Genomic DNA, 18,075 nt, shown 5'->3' on the forward strand with positions numbered 1-18,075 from the left:
AAGCACAGAGATGTCACAAAAAGACAAACAAAAAATTGTAACTGTGAAAAGATTTTTCTTGCACAGTTTTATCTGGGCATATTACACTTCCCTTGTGAACCTTAGTGAACTCCACCTGTCACACATGCACCTCATGGATGTTGGTGCACACAAGAACTCCTGGGTGTTGATGTCAATGCAAATGAACCAAAGTGCCTCCATGCTGGTACCATGTTATTAATGCAAAGTACGGCTGTTACTGATTCTGTGGTAGAGTGGCAAAAAGAAAATGACAACAGTAGATTTCCATTGCTATCACTTTTGAGATCTGGCCAACAGAGACACATGTGGTGTAAACAAACATGTTTAAAATCCGGTCTGGATTTTTTTCAGGATGCAAGACGCATGAACGCCACGCCACTAAAGCTGTAGTAGTGCTAAACAAGTTTCATTGCAAGTTTCAGTTTCATGCAATTTGTAAACAAGGTATTAGGTTAATATGTGCATATGCTGCTATTTCCCTAATCCACCTTATAGCGAGGGTACAGTAAGTCATTACACTAGCCTGTGCAGTGAAGCCTTCATACCCAGGCTGCTGACAGGAACAAAAAGCAGCTTGTAATCTATGCATTCAGCAGTGGCTTCACCTTTGGTTCAGTTAAATATTTACCTAGTGACTGATGACCACCTGAAGGCAAACACCATAAACAGCATGTCTTTATGGTGTTTGCATGGTGGTGGTCATTTTCTGACCACAAGTTGACAAAGATTGCCTGAATGTAACATTAAACAGCTCTATTGGATCAAAGCTTGAGAAAAAAAGACAAGTTAACGTTTAGTTTTTAGTTTTTGTTGTAATGGTACATAATATACAAAGCCCGTGCCTTGAGAATTAAGTGTATACTGTATGTATATGTGTTTGTTTGTGTCGCAGATTGAGGTGATGCACGAGGAAAGCCAAGGAGGTTCCACCCATGTCGTTGTGACCAATGAGACAGAGGAGAGTTTGTCCAACAGGCGCAGGTAAGGACAGAACACGCAGGTGTGGATCACATGCTCACATGCTGTTCTTTGCTTCACTGTAACATCACTATAATGACAAGATAACACCATTGTGTCACCGTGTCAGAAAACAAGGGATCATGTAGCACTGCAGTGCTAAATTCAATTTCCTGAGAGCATCAGTTATATGTCATTTCTTTGTGCATAGTTTTAAGTAAGTGTGCTTTAATATAGTGATTTGTAGCACTTACAACATGTTTATGTGAAGAGCACATTTCAGACAGAGGTGATGATGTAAGAGTTAACATCCAGGAGACAGTGCAAGTGGTGATGTCGGACTCCAGTGTGGAATTTATCCATGTTTAATTTAGCTCTGTGTTGTACAGAGGCAGCCAGATGAGAGCCACCTTAGCATCACGAGTTTTGTATATACAGCTGCTTTGTTTAAAGATCCTCTCCAGACATTTGTTAGGATATATATATATATATAAAAACACTCTTGCTGGAAGAGTATTTTGTGTCCGGTATTGTTTTGCCATAAAAAAAAAAAAACTTCAGTTACCTGGTAAAAATGTCTGAAAATTAGATCCACTCCCTCCCTCTCTGAAAAATCCAGAAACCATGAAAGTAAAATTCATTTCAAAGGTGTAACTGCCGGACACAACACGTCTCATAATTCACTGATAAGTCAATTTTCAGTGTTTGGAGGCTTCAAGTTTCCACATTTTTGTGTAAATTGCATATTGAGTCATGATTTGACTTCAAACTAGATGTGATGTGACAAAATTAAGCTTCTGCATCCACGTGCACACACCATTCTGCACAGTGACGCTCCAACATCCATGTCAAGTAACAATACAGCAAAGACAGCAAAACACATTTTTGACAGGAGGGGGGGACTTTACAGTCACGCAATTCTGAAATGGTGATTACATTCTTGCAATGATTCCATACCTCCCCTAAATTACTAAAAGAAATTTGTATGACTGCAAATCTTCAATGTTACGACCTGCCGCACATGGAAGAGTGACCAGACTGACCTTCAGACTGCTGTGCAGCAGTAATTCTGATTTCCCAAAACTGAAAGTTCCTTCGATATCTCAACTGGACTGCAAGATTTCCAAGGTTTTATTTATTTGTCACATGCTCACTATGTGCAGTGACATGCAGCGTGCTATATGATGAGCGTCCCATGAAGTGTAATAATTAGAATACTAATCACAATAGTAAGTCAAATGAAATGGAGTAACCAAGCTGCAGGGACTTGTTCATAGGAAAATTCAGACCACGGATAAAAACCGGAGCATCTTATGCAACTGGCTGAAAGCCCAGAGAGACAGTAAGAACTGAGGATCCAAAATAAACAGACTGGAGGAAGATAATGGTATTTACATTCAGCCTTGATTGACAGTTCAGTTAGAATCACCATCTTTGGGTTAGTTGCATTAGTATATAAAATATAGACAGTTAAGTACAGCAGCTGTGGATGGAATAGGTAATATCACATGCTTTTCAGAAGCCACTGAGAACAATACATGGCTTACAGTACTTAAAAGTGCAAGAGTGAAACCCTAGTTTAAAATTAGAGGTCATCGCATAAGGCCACAGTTGTGCTTTTACACAATTGCAGGCTTACAAACCACAATGCCCCTTGTCTGAAAGGTTCTTTGTAATGTATTATTAAATGTAATATATTATAAAAATGTATTGATATAGAAAATATGTCATAATGAGAATCCATCCACAGATTTGAGCAGGTAAACTAAGACAAATAATACAGAGATTTCTTTTGATAATTTTATTTCCTGGGTAATAGTTAGTGTGTCATCCCACTAAAAATGATCTTGGTAAAAAAAGATTTCATATTTACTCTGAAAAATAAACATGGAAGCGAGAATGAAAATGTATAAAAATTACCTGATTTATCAACACACACTGAGCACTGCGTCAGAGGAACCTGCATCTGAAATGTATTGTCTGAGAAAAGAAGGCGTAAAATCTGCATCATCGTATCATACATAGATAGATAGATGTTTTATTTATCCCCTAGGGGAAATTCATGTGTCCATTAGTTCATTGTTCATAATATTAAAACAGTTCATAATAAATAAACAATAATAATTAAATAGTCCACTTCCTTTGGCTGAGGTGTTGTATAGCCTGATGGCAGTGGGAACAAACGACCTCCTTGGTATTGTCCAAGATGACCTCCAGTTTTACATGCGTCTCTCCACAACAGTCCTGAGTGAGTCCAGACTCCTGCCAAGCACAGACCCAGCTTGTGCAGTCTCTTTGTGTTCGTGTCGGACATGCCGCTGCCCCAGCAGACTGCAGCATAAAAAATTCAAATTAAGTACAAATCTTAACAGAATTATAAGAAAATTGGCTGCATTGCTGTGCATTTCCATCCACTATGGTTATGTAGAATTTAGGAGATATGTGTATCGACATGTACAGACGAAGGCACTAATTCTCCGGTCGGGTGACATTAAACCTTTGCAGAAGAATTGAAAATTGTTTCCCCTTCTGCCTTAAGCAACTGCATTATGCAGGTTGTTGTCAGCGTGTGCGAGAACACCTGCTCACCTACTGTAGGCTGTAACATTCCCTAGTGTAATATCTCAGTGTTTGTCATACCCCTCACCACCTGTTGCTCATGGGCTGCTCTGCTATAGAAAGATCTTTTTTTGCATCTAGTGTAACCTCGTGTAGACTGAAGCATTCCCTCCTTATTTCTGTCACAGTACAGCACCTGCTCTGATGAGAAGTCTCTGACAGAACTATAACCTGTTTTGGGTCTAATACCACTACTGATTAAATTAGTTATTTTTTTGCTTGCTGATTTCTGACAGCAGAACCTGAAGTGCTTCTTCTTCTTTATGCTCTCGTATGGCATTTTTATGAATCAAACCTTTCCCATAAAATGAAGCAGAACAGGTAGACTTAAGTTAGTGTTATACTTTCACTATCCACAAGTACGTGAGGGTCACATGTAAATTTCGTCATCAGAGAGCGCACTTGAAGCTCTGCGCAGACGTCTGTGTAGCCTCCATTTTATAGTGAGTCCACGCCAGTCCCCACAGACAGTACTTCAGGGGCACCACCTGTGCATGCACTGGACTAGAAGCTGTCTGCAGCTGTCTGTGTGTGCGTCCGCAAGTGTGTATAATTGAGGCTTTGCATGGCAATTTTAAGGGAGTTGATTATGCTAATGATCAAATCTCACTGCAGCACATTTTTTCAGCGGCAGCAGGCAAAATAAATAAATGTAAATAAGCAACTCCTTGCTAACAACTTTGCCATTATCATCTTAATTGGTGATGCTATTTTAATGTCCTGCTCACAACATGTTTCTGCTGCCCCCAAGTGGCAAAAATATGTTATGTTATCTACTGCTATGACAACAGTCTTTTTAGGTTGCATCAAAAATCAAGATCAAAATTAACATTTTAAAATATAATTTACTCCCACGCAGAGGCTTATGAAAATTAAAATAAAGCGTTGTCCTCTTGTGAGCCATAGTCACTGCCTCTATGTCTGTTTTCCTGTGTTTTTAGTGGAAGAAGTAGAACTATCCAATAATTCAGTTTCATACATAGAAACATTATTTTGAGTAGGTTAAATGTTTTTACCACTCTCCTATCCAGGTAATCTTCTTGCTTCCATTAATCTTGTGACCACTTGGACGGTCCCAACTTCTAGTTTGAGAACCGCAGATCTAAAACTTCAAATGAAGATGAGCAAAACAAAAAAGCAAAAGTCCCATGGCCATTGGAAAATACAGCAAAGTATACAATAGCACACATGTAAATTAATTACCTTGCAACCCTGGGTTTTCTCAGTTTTTCTCAATTTTCTGCATTTTGTCCTTTCTGTACATTGGTAGAGAAATGTATTTATCTGGCATCATTTAGCTCAGAGTTTGGTCAGATGTAGCTTTTCTCCTACTGGCTGGCTGACTGTCTCAATAGGAAATGTATGATGCACTTTGTCACCCTCATGAGAGTGAGTCATTCACGGCACAACTAAAAACAAATACAAAGTTCAGTGGTCTAAGAATAGACTGACTAAAGAAGCTTCTGACTTCCCCAAAGAAAATACCAACAATATATGATACAGAACATTTCAAGCTAATTACATCTATTCCTTAAACAGAGTTTTTTATGAACCACATTTATAGAGGCAATGTAAACATGTAAGATATCTTACCTTTTTAACTACTGTTTAGTGTGTACTCCTTAAAAAAAGTAACCTTTTTCACATACTGTATGAATGTGAAGTTGATACTGGGATCTTTAAATGGTTTTCACCGATAGCATTATGATGCATTGTGCTTTAAATTGAGATTTGTAGCTTGAGGCTGATAACAAAAGTATCATCTATCAAACCACCATAAATGCCTTTACATACAGTAGCAATCATACATTATACAGAATTGTATTCATACTGGAACATTTTCTCATAAATCATCAAGAGAGTTGCATTTAGCTCTTAATGTGACATGTATTCAATTTGCCTGAGTGGCACCAGAATTCATAATATTTAACAGCTAGCGTAGTAGTTATCTTAGACTCTCCAGACAGAGCTGAACCTCTTCAGAAGTTGGCAGATGAATTACAATGTGAAGCACTGTGGATGTGTGTACACAGAGACCAAAAAAACCCTCGTCTCAAAGGAATTTTTACCCATCTGTTCTTTCTTTAGCTTAAACAAAATGAAAATTAATCCTGCTGATGACTGAAGAACAATGAGCATATATGTTTGCTTAACGGAACGGCTTTGCTCTTTATTGCAAGATGGCAAATACACAGATAGCCAGCAAACAGTGAAATAACACAGGACTATTCTTATGAGATACTGTCATTTTTTTGTGTGCTACATTTAGCATGAAGCAGTCTTTGCATCATCTAAAGATCCTTCATGTAAAAGCAGCCATACAGGAGTATGTGTTCTGGTAATATGGCAGACACAGCAGCATCGCTCTCACTGCAGTGCAGTAGAGATTACCCATGTATCCTCTGTAGTTACTGTACACTGCAGGGTCTGTTGCTGTGTGCCATAGTGATCGCACATCTGCGGCATGACCATGCGATGTGATCATGTGATCATAGATGCAGGGGTGGTATGGAGCCTTGGCCTCCCCTGAAAAGTACACATGCTCCTGCGGAGAAACCCCCATGGCCTTGGCACAAATTCCCATGAAGACATCATCGATGTAGATGGAGGAGTTCAGCACCAGAGTCGCGTGGTAGATCTTAGCGGCCACATCACCTGAAACCACGTACCCTGCTCCGGCAGTGTAGTCTGGGTAGGAAGGCCAGGGGTACAGATCATAGGGAACGTGATACTTGCTGTTCTTACGGCGAACTGGAGGGGCTCCTCTATGTACATGCCCCACCCACACGTCTTTAGCCCCTGATTGGCTACTCTCGAGCTGCCGCAGGTATTTCACCAAATTGGGCATGTGGACGAAGATGTCATCATCTGCGGACATGAGGAAGCGTGCCTGAGGACAGTATTCGTGGCCCCAGTGGAACTGCAAGATCAGTTTGGCAGTCAGGTTGTGAAAAGAGTCCACAAAGTTCTGCTGGATCAGGTCTCCATAGTTCTGGTCCTCTTGCTGCAGTGCAGTCTGCACTCTGGCCCTCCGCTTGACATCGTGGTGCATGCCGAGGGCAAACAACACCCTCATGCTTGCCCCCAGTTCTGACCAAATAAAGCTCTCGTTTCCCCATGTGTCCCTGATGGCCTGGCGCCGCTCAAAGTTCTCTGGCGATGATTTCACAAACAGAAGCAGGAGGACATCATCCCAGCTTTTTCCATCTCCACCACTACCTCCACATTTACCTGGGTGGTTGATTATGTATGAATAGTTCCATAACCGATCACCCACACTGTCAGAACCATCTTTTCTGTGGTGATGTTTGGAAGTGATGTTGAAGGAAGAATTGAGAAAGTCATATCTGTTGACCATGTAGCGATATGTATAGGATCTCATGTGGCTGACCACGTGGTGGTCCAGCTCCTCCCAACACACCATCACCATACACAGCACCAGGCCTGTGGTCAGAAGCTGCACGCACTGGCACTTGCGGATACGACGGAAGTTCATGAACATCGCGACTGAAGACTGATTGCTGGCTGGACTTCTGATCTCCTGGAGCTGTATCTCCCCCTGTCTTATGTTCTTTTTCTAATAGTAGAGTATGTTATTTCATCTCTGCCTCTTTTCACTCTGAAGTGTGACTTCTCATTTGACTCTCACTCTCACTAATCACCTTTCAGTCTCTAGCGCACCTCTCATCTATCTAATTGTCTTCCTTCTCATCCTTCACTTTATCTTCTTATGTCTGTCTCGCCTCGTACATATCCTCCGTCTTTCCTCCCTCTCCTGTCCTTGCAGCTGGCTTCTCTTTTTGATGCTGTCGAGTCCGGTAGTCACTGAACTGGCTCCACTGTCTGATGCAAAAGCTCTGTTCCCTCATAGCAAGCAGATAACCCACATCCTTTTTCTTCTTCCTGTCCTGAGACTTCGGAGTGAGTTTCACCCCTCTCCCCACTTACTTGTCGCGCCTCCTCTGTGGTTATTGTAACGTCAGCATGCTAAAGGAATCCCATGGCACCTGGAAAAGAAAAGAAAAACGATCAAGATCACTCTCAGATAGATGAGATTTTGCATGCTTGGTCTACACATGGAGAAGGGAGTACACTAGCCCTGAGATGATTTGTTGATTCATTTATCAAATGAATCGCAAAGTAACTGTTCAAGTTATTCAGCTCATAAAAAATATTTTCCATTTTTTTCTAGCTCTGTTCCAGCTTTTCCCTTGTGTTGTATCAGTGTAAATGAAACATCTTTGTGTCTCAACCTGTTGGTCAGACAAGATGTGTGAAGATGTCTGCTTGGGATTGGGGAAGAAATGTCAGGGAATATTTTCTCATTCGACTAAGCAATCTATTAACTCCATTAACATCACATTCATGTACAATTTTTCTAGTTTAGAAACCACACGTACACACACACACACACACACACACACACACACACACACACACACAACACACACACACACACACAAAAGTCCTGGATGTAGTTATCTTTGTTATCTTCTCTATTCATTGTTCACAGAGCAAGAGAATATTTTTCTACACGACATCCAGGGTATAAGTTGCTCAGAGGTTTAAGACACAAACTACAAAAACACATTGTTGCTAGAGCAAATCTGTCCAGAGATCTATGTTGCAGCATCACTCTTTCCCTCTTTCTCCTGGTGTTTCTTCTTGACTCTACCTTGAACTTATCAAGTTAACAAAATGCAAAAAAATCTCATCTCTGGCTTTGGGTGAGAAAAAAGGAAGACTTTGTACTGCCTGGACTAACCAAGACCCTAATATTCATTTTAAAGGGTATCACACCTTGAATAAATGTACTACTGTACTTGTACTATTCTGGTGTGTTTTGTAACGATGTGAGTGACCACTGTTGTGTTCGATCTAACTCCTCCATTAAGCAGCCTGTTCGCATCAGTTATAAATAAATTCTAAAAAATTTCAACACTCAAGCCTTCTTGCATGATCTGTCCAAGGTTGAATGGTTCAGAATCAACCTGATCTGTTTTACGATCTGTTTTACGATCTGTTTAGTGCTGTAGTTAACAAGCATGCCCCTGTCAAGAAAATTAGAACAAAAAAAAATGCCTCTGTCCCTGGTTTGACCGTGTGATTGCAGTGCTCGCTCAACGGAAAAACTCTGCCTGGCGTAAGGTGCGGCTGTCTAGATCCCCTTCAGACTGGCTGGTGTTTAGGCAAATTAGAAACAAGGAAACACAAGCTGTTCGAAAGACCAAAGCTGGTTACTACAAAGAACAATTCAATCTTTGTGGCTGTGATCCAAAGAGATTCTGGAAAACTGTGAGTGATCTGGAAAATAAACCCTCTTCTCAGCTGCCTTTGTTGCTCAATGTGGGTGATAATATAGTTTCCGACAAATAACGAATGGCGAACATTTTTAATCAACATTTCGTAAAGTCTGGATCTACTTACGAGTCCGATTACCCCTCTTATGGGCCCCCCTCTCCAAATCCACCTGGAGATTCTTATAATACTCCATCGAGGCCCTTCACCCCCCTACATAGACTCACCTTACAGGCTGTCTTGGAGGATGAAGTCCTGAATGAGCTGCTTTGGCTGGACCCTTATTTTTTTAAGATTGCAGCCCCAATCCTTGCAGGTCCCATTTCTGATATATTTAATCTGTCTCTCCGTTCATGTTCATAGGCTGGCCAGCATTGGGGTCTCTCATCATTAGGGTGCAATATGTAAAGTCAGAACAGTTCCTTTCTCAGCCTCCAGTTACTAAAGGTGTCCCTCAGCTCTCGATTCTTGGCCCTACCCTTTTTACAGTCCCTTATGCAGTTGGTCCCTCCCCAGATGCAGTACTCATTTCACTCCAGGACAGCGTCCACAGGGTCCAACAGGCTTCCTCCACTTTAAACCTCCAGCTTAACACTTCCAAGACTAAGGTCATGTGTTTGGTTAGGAAGGGTTCGGTGCCCCCCTCCACCACTGAATATTACTACTACTCTTGGTGGGGCTGTTCTAGACCAAGTTACTGAATATAAATACTTGGGTATCTGTCTAGACAGCAATCTGTCTTTCTCACATCACATTAGCAGGTTACAGTCTAAAGTCAAATTAAAATTAGGCTTTTCATACAGAACTCCCCCTTTTCCTCAAGAGGCTCTTGCCTTTTGCCAGGCTGCCATTGTAAATAATATTTGTTTTTAATGTCTTGCGTGGCTAAATAAAGGTTAAACCCCCCCCCCCCCCCCCCCCCAAAAAAAAAAAAAAACACATTTTAGGATTTGTGGATAGGACTACTGTGTCCACCCCTCTCAGCTGGGCAACATAATGCAAGCAGCCATCACCTATTTAAAGAGGCTACTCCAGTCTACAAGTATTGTGTCTTCCCAAATAAAGTAGCTTTATGGAGTGGAGCTTTAAATTGGCCAGATTATCCTCTCACAGGGCAACTGTGTTAGCAAATCAAGGATTCCAAAAGATGGAGGAAGCATTTGTGAGATTTGTAGTTTGAGGCTGATAACAAAACTGTATCGTCTAGCAAACCTCCATAACTGCCTTTACATAAAGTAGCATTCATACATTATACAGATGTGTATTCATATTTGAACAAACTCACATTAATCATCTAGAGTTGCATTTAGCTCTTAATGTGACATGTATTCAGAGCATGAAATTAACTTTGTCAATTGCCTGAGTGGCACCAGAATTCATAATATTTAACAGCTAGTGTAGTAGTTATCTTAGACTCTCCAGGGAGAGCTGAACCTCTTCAGAAGTTGGCAGGTGAATAAAAATGTGAAGCACAGTGTATGTGTGTGCACAGAGACTCAAATGTCGGCAGAACGGGGGACGGTTTTTATCCATCTTTTTTCTCCTCAGCTTAAACAAAATGAAAACCGATCCTGCTGATGACGGAAGAACAACTAAGCATATGTGTTCGCTTAACAGGACGGATTTGACCTTTATGACAATACAAATACATAGTATAGCCAGCAAACAGTGAAATATAACATGAAAGAGAAAAATATGGCTGTTTATGCGAGGTCATTTTTTTGTGTAGTACATTTAGCATGACACAGTCCTTACATCATCTAAAGACTACACCTAGCTGAACACAATACTAACTTGAGGTCTAGCAGTACAGTTGAAAATAAAAGAGTTTCCCATCACACAGACTTGTGAAAGACTAACTGAGACCTTTACATCACACATTCAGAAAGAAAATGTAGACAAAAATGTGGTCAGTGGTCAGTCAGTCTAGCAACTAGTCTCCAACAAACTAAAAATAATCATAAACTACACTGTTCAGGGGTCAAACTCTGTTCAGGTGAATCCTCTAGCACTAACAGTGCTGAACAGAGCATATTGTTTTATCAGCTGTGTCACTTGCATGTGACTGTTCATACAGTGCTAGTGAAGGAAATGGGGAATAGAGACATAGACATGTCGCCTACTTCTCTATTCCCCATTTCCTTTGTAATCTTTGAGTCTAATCTTTAACCTTCCTTTCTACAATTGTCGGTCAGAACATTAGAAACAACTCCTATACGAAGATAGTGAAGGGTCAAGTGTATTGAACTCCTACCCAGTCCAGTCCGGGTGCTCAGTTCAGTTGTAGTTTTCTGGCCTGATTAGTTGTGCAGGAAAGTTTTTGTGTGTTTGGTGGTGAGAGCCTTGTGCCAGGCTGAAATATTGAAATTCAAATTTCATACAGCTTAATTATAACTCGCATAATTAACAGTGACTTAACAAGCTGTAAGACTGAAAGGTTTGTCAACAACTTTCATTGGCAAATTTACTCGACTGTAGCTAATTCATTCTGTGAGTTGGCCTTACAACAAAAATGAAACTCTTGGTTGTTCTTTGGTTAATATACTTACAGAAACATCACTCTGTAAACCTTTGAAGTCTGAAGACATGGGAAATAGGCCGTGTTTGTGCCTGTCAATAGTAGAAGTTGGCTTGTTAGTTACCGAGATAAATGACAGTCAGTTGATGGATGTCAAAATCTCCCGTTTTGAAGCTTATTTGCTATGTTTTGTTATGATGATGGAGCAGGCTCCGTGGCCCACTGTGGTTCAGGTCATCTGTCGCCCACCTGCTTGCCATTTACTGTATGTGTTTGTATCTTTATTATTTACTTTACTTTACTTGAATACTTTACTTTTATACTTTATATGAATAACAAAGTAAAAAAAAAAAGTAGAGATTTGGCAAAACAGGTCAGAGACAAGACGTTCAAACCCAGAAAAATCCAAATGCCTCAAATAGTTGTGCATCAAGCAGCAGTAACTGTGCAGGCGACAGACGGGAGGAGCAGAAGAGCAGAGTGGGTTCAGGACCACAGCTCCCAGTGAGACCAGTTCAAACACCAACATAAGCAGCAGGCAGAAGAAGACTGGAATCTAGTCTGGCTTTATTTTGGCAGGATAATGATGCTTTGTTTTCCACTCCGGTTTCATCAGAAACTGTAATACACTAATTAAAGGGCTCAACGTCTGTGTGATTCATTCAGACCTACATATTCTTATTACAGAAAAATCGAATGACGTAAGAAAAGCCACTAAAATTCAAATGTCTGCTGCTATATTTACTGTTGTACCATCCAATTTAAATTCTTATCTCTACCTCTGTACAAAGTTGTTGTCATGGAATTATCGTTATCTTTCATTTATAAAAAATTCACCTAACACCATTGAATAATGTCAAGAATGACATTAGATGAATAGCATAATAAATGCGGTCTAAACTGGTCCATTTTTTTGAAAGGGGGTTAGACAAATAAACTTTGAATTTAAATGATAATCTACTGTGACTTTTCTGTGATGAAGTTGTTTACAAAAAATTACCCTGGGAGGACGTCAACAACTTGCACCTGCAAGTGTAATGTGTAATTATGTTTGATATAAAGATATCTTGGTATCAATGGAGCATTTTCCTGATATGGTTCAGCCCTAAGTGAGAATAAAACAGGGAAGGGGGTAGATAGAAAAAGAATGCCCCCCCCGCCCAAACACAAAAATAACCATTGTATATTGTAAACACCCCCAAACTGCCTGTCCACCATGTTGACCAATTGCCTTTAACTCTGCGGAGGACACTGTGAATGTAAGTGCTGACCTAGCACAAAGAGTTATAATAGAGGGGCTTTAGTCTAACAGAGGCCCTGAGCAGAGAAGCTGCCGACGTGTGTGCAATGCTGCCACATAATAGGCTGAACACATATTTCCCCAGCAGCATATTTTGACTGAACACTGGGGTCAACCAACAATAGAGAGCTCTTACAACACATGGCCAAGCCTTAACAGTAGTAGTCTTGTGACTAAACATGATGACCCATCAAGTAGTAATCTGTACATTTTAATTTATGACTCTGACAGTTGTACTATTTGTTTTGATTTTTTTTTTAGGGGAAAACTGTTTATCACAGGAACTGAGTCATTTCGAGTCTCCTGTCACTCTAAATATATGTAGGTTTTAAGCAATCAATTGTTGGGTTTGTAACATACATAAGAAGCGCTGTCAAACCACAATGTAAATAGAGAATAAAAGAGGAAACGGACGAAAAATCATTTTCACCCTGATCACAGTGTCAACAAAGCTCTCCTTGAGGCGTACAAAAGAATTTGGATTGATCAACCTTAATAGAATGAAATAAATCAGCAGAAGCATGATTCCAGATTTCTATAGCACAGATAGGCTTCAAGCATAAGTACTAAAACCTGTTGAACATCAACTAACATACTGTATGTTTCATAAAATGTCATTACGACGCCATGGGTGTGGAAAAATTAAATCTCAAACATAGTAAACAGGATAAGCAGTAGTGGAAAGTAACTATGTGCATTTATTCAAGTACAAATTGTCCACTTTTTTGTTACTTTTGCTTTATTTTCCATTTCATGTTAGTTTATACTTCTATATTGTGCTTTTTATTCCGCTATATTTTTCTGACAGCCACTTATCCCCAGCTCAAACTGTCACAACTTTAAAAACAGCAATAATAATCAAATATTATGCAACATAACACTGACAAGTGCCATTCTGTTGTATATCAAGTCATTTTACTTTTGCTGTTAATACTTCTGTACGTTTACTCAAGTAACAGCGCACTGTACAAAAAGAAATTATTTGATCAGATCATATGAACGAGATGTGGTTGCAAAGAGCATTATGAGAGAAACTTTGAAAACTTTGTCCACCTGTCAATGTAACTAACGTTAAGTCAGCGGTGAGAGAAGTATATAATCAGCATTCAGATGCTTGACATAAGTAAAGGGAGTGATGGTGTTCCATCACTGTGTATAAGTGTTTTTAATTCATTTCTCAAAACTAAATTGGAAAGACTTTGGTCTTCTTTGGTGGAGGCAGTAGAAATATAACATAAGTACCAGAATTGAGTGAAACAAAGTGAACGTTCCCAGTTGTCCATGGCAAAGTGATTGTTACAAGCCGAAATAAATTTACACCACTGTGCAGCCTAATCCATACATTACAATAATACTGTCACATCCTCAGTGATGTCTGCAGGGAATACAGCAGAACCTTGCACATTGAACATTGCCCCCCCAATGAGTTTGGCACCCTATGTGATCAGGACATGAATAAAACAATTTCAATCAGTTTGTCTAGGTTTGTACAAACTAAATACGAACTTTTTGCTCAAATAATTTCTCAGAAAATAATAGTAAAATTTTAAGCATAGGCCTATTATATCAGCAGCCCACTAATACCCAAATGTCTCCAAAGTGTTCTCATTTGTTTGTAGATCATTTGTGCACATTTGTCTAAGCAAAACAAACATCTGTGCCTCTTTATTTCCAAACCTATCACATTTTATTTATGCACAAGCAAATGGAAATGGTTCTGGTCATATCCTCCATCATACGAAGACGTACAAATTTAAATTAAACCTGTGCAACTTTATCCGCTGGAATTACCTTGTTAGTCAAACTATATTAGAATTTTCAGATGAGTCTGAATGACTGGCTCATGCAATTCATTTATCTATTTCTATTTAAGTTCAATAAAAATGGTGAAAGTAAATTTCTATGTTGAGGCGTTTCATTGTTTGACATTCATGACTACAGATATCTGCGCCTGTGTCAAAGCACCCAGTAAATTAATACACATGACAAGGTGAACATGAATAACCTTATCTACAACGATTCTATGGTCATTTCAAGGTACTCCTCCAGCAATGCGCGTAATGTTTGTGAATGCATACACTATGGCGCCACTGCTGAGAAAAAATGCTAAGGGAAACACTACACCGTAATAAAGATTGGCCTCCATGTTTTATACAAGTTAAAAACAGCTGTTCTCAGCTTTGTGACAATGTCTTCACCAGCTGATTCAAGCTGTTTGTAATTTGTTTATGTAGATTGAGAAGCAGCAAAATTTTCTTGACTGTCCTTGAAAGCAGGTGCCACAGTTGGGCTGCCACACTGACTGCTTAGATCCTACCATCTCAAGCAGCCCAAGGCATGAACAGGAATAAAATCACTAAAATGTTCTATTTTCTATTCTCTTCTAACATTCCATGAATAGAAATTTGAAAAAAGAAAAATGCAAATCTTAATAATATATTTGACAAATTAAAAACATGTTGAAAATTTCAATTCAGTTTTTCAGTTTTCATTATCTATATTGGAAAATGAACTGATACATGGACTAAAAACTACTGGTTCATTTTCTTGTGGTCGCTTGTAGGGACTCAAGGTTTGTTCTCTGCAAGTGTATTCTGAGTGGTTTGTTTCATCCTTTTACTTTCAGATGGCCAGAAGAGAACAATAGCAGCTTAACTCATGTTGCACCGAATCATTAAAGTAGAGCGGGTTAAAATTTGAGACTCTTTGCCAAGAGGTGCAGTGTCATTCATTAGAGTGAGAACATAATCTAAGGTGCACACATTAATGGACATCAGTGCTCAGGTGCTGATGTTTGACACCAGGTATTTCGTAACGCTTGAAAGGCCGAGACTGCCCACCATTTGCATCACACATCTCACTGAAACTGGTTTTCGGAACAAGTCTCTAAACAGCAGGCAAACAGCACCAATAGGCTATAACCAAAGTCTGTGTCACCTCTTTACATGCTTCTCTTGTAAATGAGCTGTTTTGAATGTAAGCAAATGTTCCAATGTGGGTTGGAGCAGGGAGAACAGATAACATGAGATAACATCATGGATTGTAAGATAATTAGTTTGACATAGTTATGGTTCTCTACATAATGGGTGCTCTTCGCCATGAGGGTGAAATATTACAGGAATGCAGAACATTTCTGTTATTTAGGTTGTGGTCACATGTTGATTCAGTGTGAGTTCAATCGTACGGTCTGTTGGCCCTGATAACTGGTAACTGACCTGGTAAGCAGGATATAAAAAAAAAAAATTCTGGTTTAGTACAACATTATTTTTCTTTGCCAAGAAACGCAAGCAGTCAGGCAATCAGCCAGTTGTCCAGATTATCTAAAGAACTTTACGTGTCGGTGAAACTGACAGTGAGTGCACCTGAAATATCAATAATAATCCCTCATTGAACAGGAAACCAAACTGTGTGGGTTCGGCTTCATTTCTGCTTGTGTTTCTATAATTTTAACAAATTAACACCGGTGAATAAAAAGTATAGAAATAAGGCCCAAGTTGTAGTAAACTGATTTTGTCTTATTCACAATCTGCATATTTTTGGACCAAGTCAATCGAACAATCAGTAATGCTGGTGTGCGCTGATTTTGGAATAATTGTCCTTTGGTTAAAAGGTCAAATAAACAGGTATTTCCTTATTTTTGCATCTTAGGCTGGCTTCAGACTACCTTAAGGGTTACCACAGGTCACAGAAGCTACCAAAGCAGCCAGTTCATAATGAAGACAAAAGTGTCATATCATAAACATCATAGTGAACATTGCTGGTTATAAATGCTGGCACGTGCCATGTGCAGTGAAGTAGACAACGTTTGTACAAATGTGGATGTAGCATTAATTTACAACTGTTTTTGTTTGTAGGTAGAACTTCTATTTAGTGTGAAGTCAAATCCAGTTGCATAGTATTATAACTTTGGCTTTTGACTGACACACAGAGAGACCAGAGGAAGACAAGAGAAGAGAGATTGAAAGACTCTCCTCACATCATCATCTGAGATACTTTTATAAAACAACACTGTGTGTGTCTCCAGAATCAGTTTGTCCTCTAAACCTTATCCTAACTGTTAAAGTTTTTTGACTGTGACCTGCAGTAACACTATTATATGTAAGAGCAGTGTGGAAACTTGGCTCTTTGTTGTGGGAACCAGATTTCAGCATAAAACACAAAAACCATCAGTGCATCCCTGAAAGCAAGAAATTATTTCACTCTCAATTACTCTCAGTATCGATAAAGTTTAGCTGTAATCCAAAAAATATTTTCTGACAGACACCTGTTATGACTTATGCTGCTGCTGGTGATGGCAACACACACCATGTTCCATGAAATGACTATCAATTAAGCCCCACTACAAATTGAACCTTTAGTCAAACTTAAAAAGAATAAATGAAAGGTTATAAAACAACATTTAGACCACTGAAAACAAACTCAACACGGAAAACAAAGAACATATTTCAAACATACTCACGCTGAATCTCATCATGTCTTTGAGTATGAAATGAACATAAATCCTTTCAAATTAATCATTAACGAGAACTACTTTTTATGACTGTGTCCTGTGCTTTTACAATCTGTTGGCCATATTCCCTTGTTAACATATCCTGCCGATTCTGAACCTGGTTCAGCTCTTTAACCTTTCTGGGATACTCCTGTAAACTCTGAATCTGGCCAGCGACATCCCAACAGAGACATGGTGAAAAGGTGCTACGACTCTCGTATTATTTACTCATCTGACTTCATCAACATGTCACATCCAACTTGTTTTTTTCCCATGTCTTACCTCTCTAACTCTGTCAGTCTGCTACTGCAAGCTGACGCCTTTAGCCTTGAACATTTGAAGGTATTACAGATTTCATTTAGAGCAACATCTTTCAGCACACAAACACACACATACACCCTGTGTTTCTCACTTACCGGGCTGTTTATTTTGAGTACAGATAAATCCTCCTCCTCTCCTCTCCTCTGCTCAGCTCCTGTGAACTCACTCTCTCTTTGTATCTGTCTACCTGCGAGACACACTTTTTCTGCCTCACACTTTCCAACTGCTTTTTTTCTTTCTTTTGCCCTCTGCTTTCTGCCACTTCGTCAGACCTTCCTCTTCTCTTTCCTCTCGTCCTCTTTTTCCTGTCGGTACAGTAGTTCATTTGAAGGGCGCTTTAAATGTCTTCTCTGATTGCCCTGAAAGTCCCTGTCTGAGAGCCTGTGTAGAGAAACACGCTGTGTGCTGGAGTGGGTGGGCACTTGTTTTGAAGTGGGAGGAACCACTGGTCAGCAAGGGGAGACCTCTTTACCTCCCCTTTACTTTATCCCACCTTCCTCTATATTGTGCTTCACAGAAATGTGTCTGTATTTTTTGTATTTTAGTTTCATG

General features: G+C 39.6%; 2 protein-coding genes across 15 annotated transcripts in view; one reads left to right on the top strand and one right to left on the bottom strand.

Moving 5' to 3' along the window:
- Positions 1–18,075, top strand: part of mcf2l2 (MCF.2 cell line derived transforming sequence-like 2) — a 111,711-nt gene that overhangs the window by 38,993 nt on the left and 54,643 nt on the right. For all 11 annotated transcript variants that reach the window (XM_056379393.1, XM_056379397.1, XM_056379391.1 and 8 more), the window contains one exon: positions 914–1,002. In XM_056379393.1, the coding sequence (XP_056235368.1) occupies positions 914–1,002 (89 nt within the window). The remainder of the gene's footprint in view (positions 1–913; positions 1,003–18,075) is intronic.
- On the bottom strand, positions 2,982–17,903 carry b3gnt5a (UDP-GlcNAc:betaGal beta-1,3-N-acetylglucosaminyltransferase 5a). Of its 4 annotated transcripts, XR_008828134.1 has the most exons (4): positions 17,619–17,903; positions 4,801–7,604; positions 4,614–4,705; positions 2,982–3,309 (listed from the first exon to the last, which is right to left on the bottom strand). XR_008828134.1 is itself a non-coding variant. In XM_056379402.1 (2 exons), the coding sequence occupies exon 2, from the start codon at positions 7,097–7,099 to the stop codon at positions 5,900–5,902; it is 1,200 nt and encodes a 399-aa protein (XP_056235377.1). In that variant the 5' UTR covers positions 7,100–7,604; positions 17,619–17,903; the 3' UTR covers positions 2,982–5,899. The 4 variants fall into 4 exon arrangements, 1 of the variants encoding a protein (XP_056235377.1); XR_008828132.1 differs by having other exon boundaries at positions 2,982–4,705; XR_008828133.1 differs by having other exon boundaries at positions 4,614–7,604.

Source organism: Seriola aureovittata, chromosome 6 (genome assembly GCF_021018895.1).
Source record: "Seriola aureovittata isolate HTS-2021-v1 ecotype China chromosome 6, ASM2101889v1, whole genome shotgun sequence".
Taxonomy (NCBI): domain Eukaryota; kingdom Metazoa; phylum Chordata; class Actinopteri; order Carangiformes; family Carangidae; genus Seriola; species Seriola aureovittata.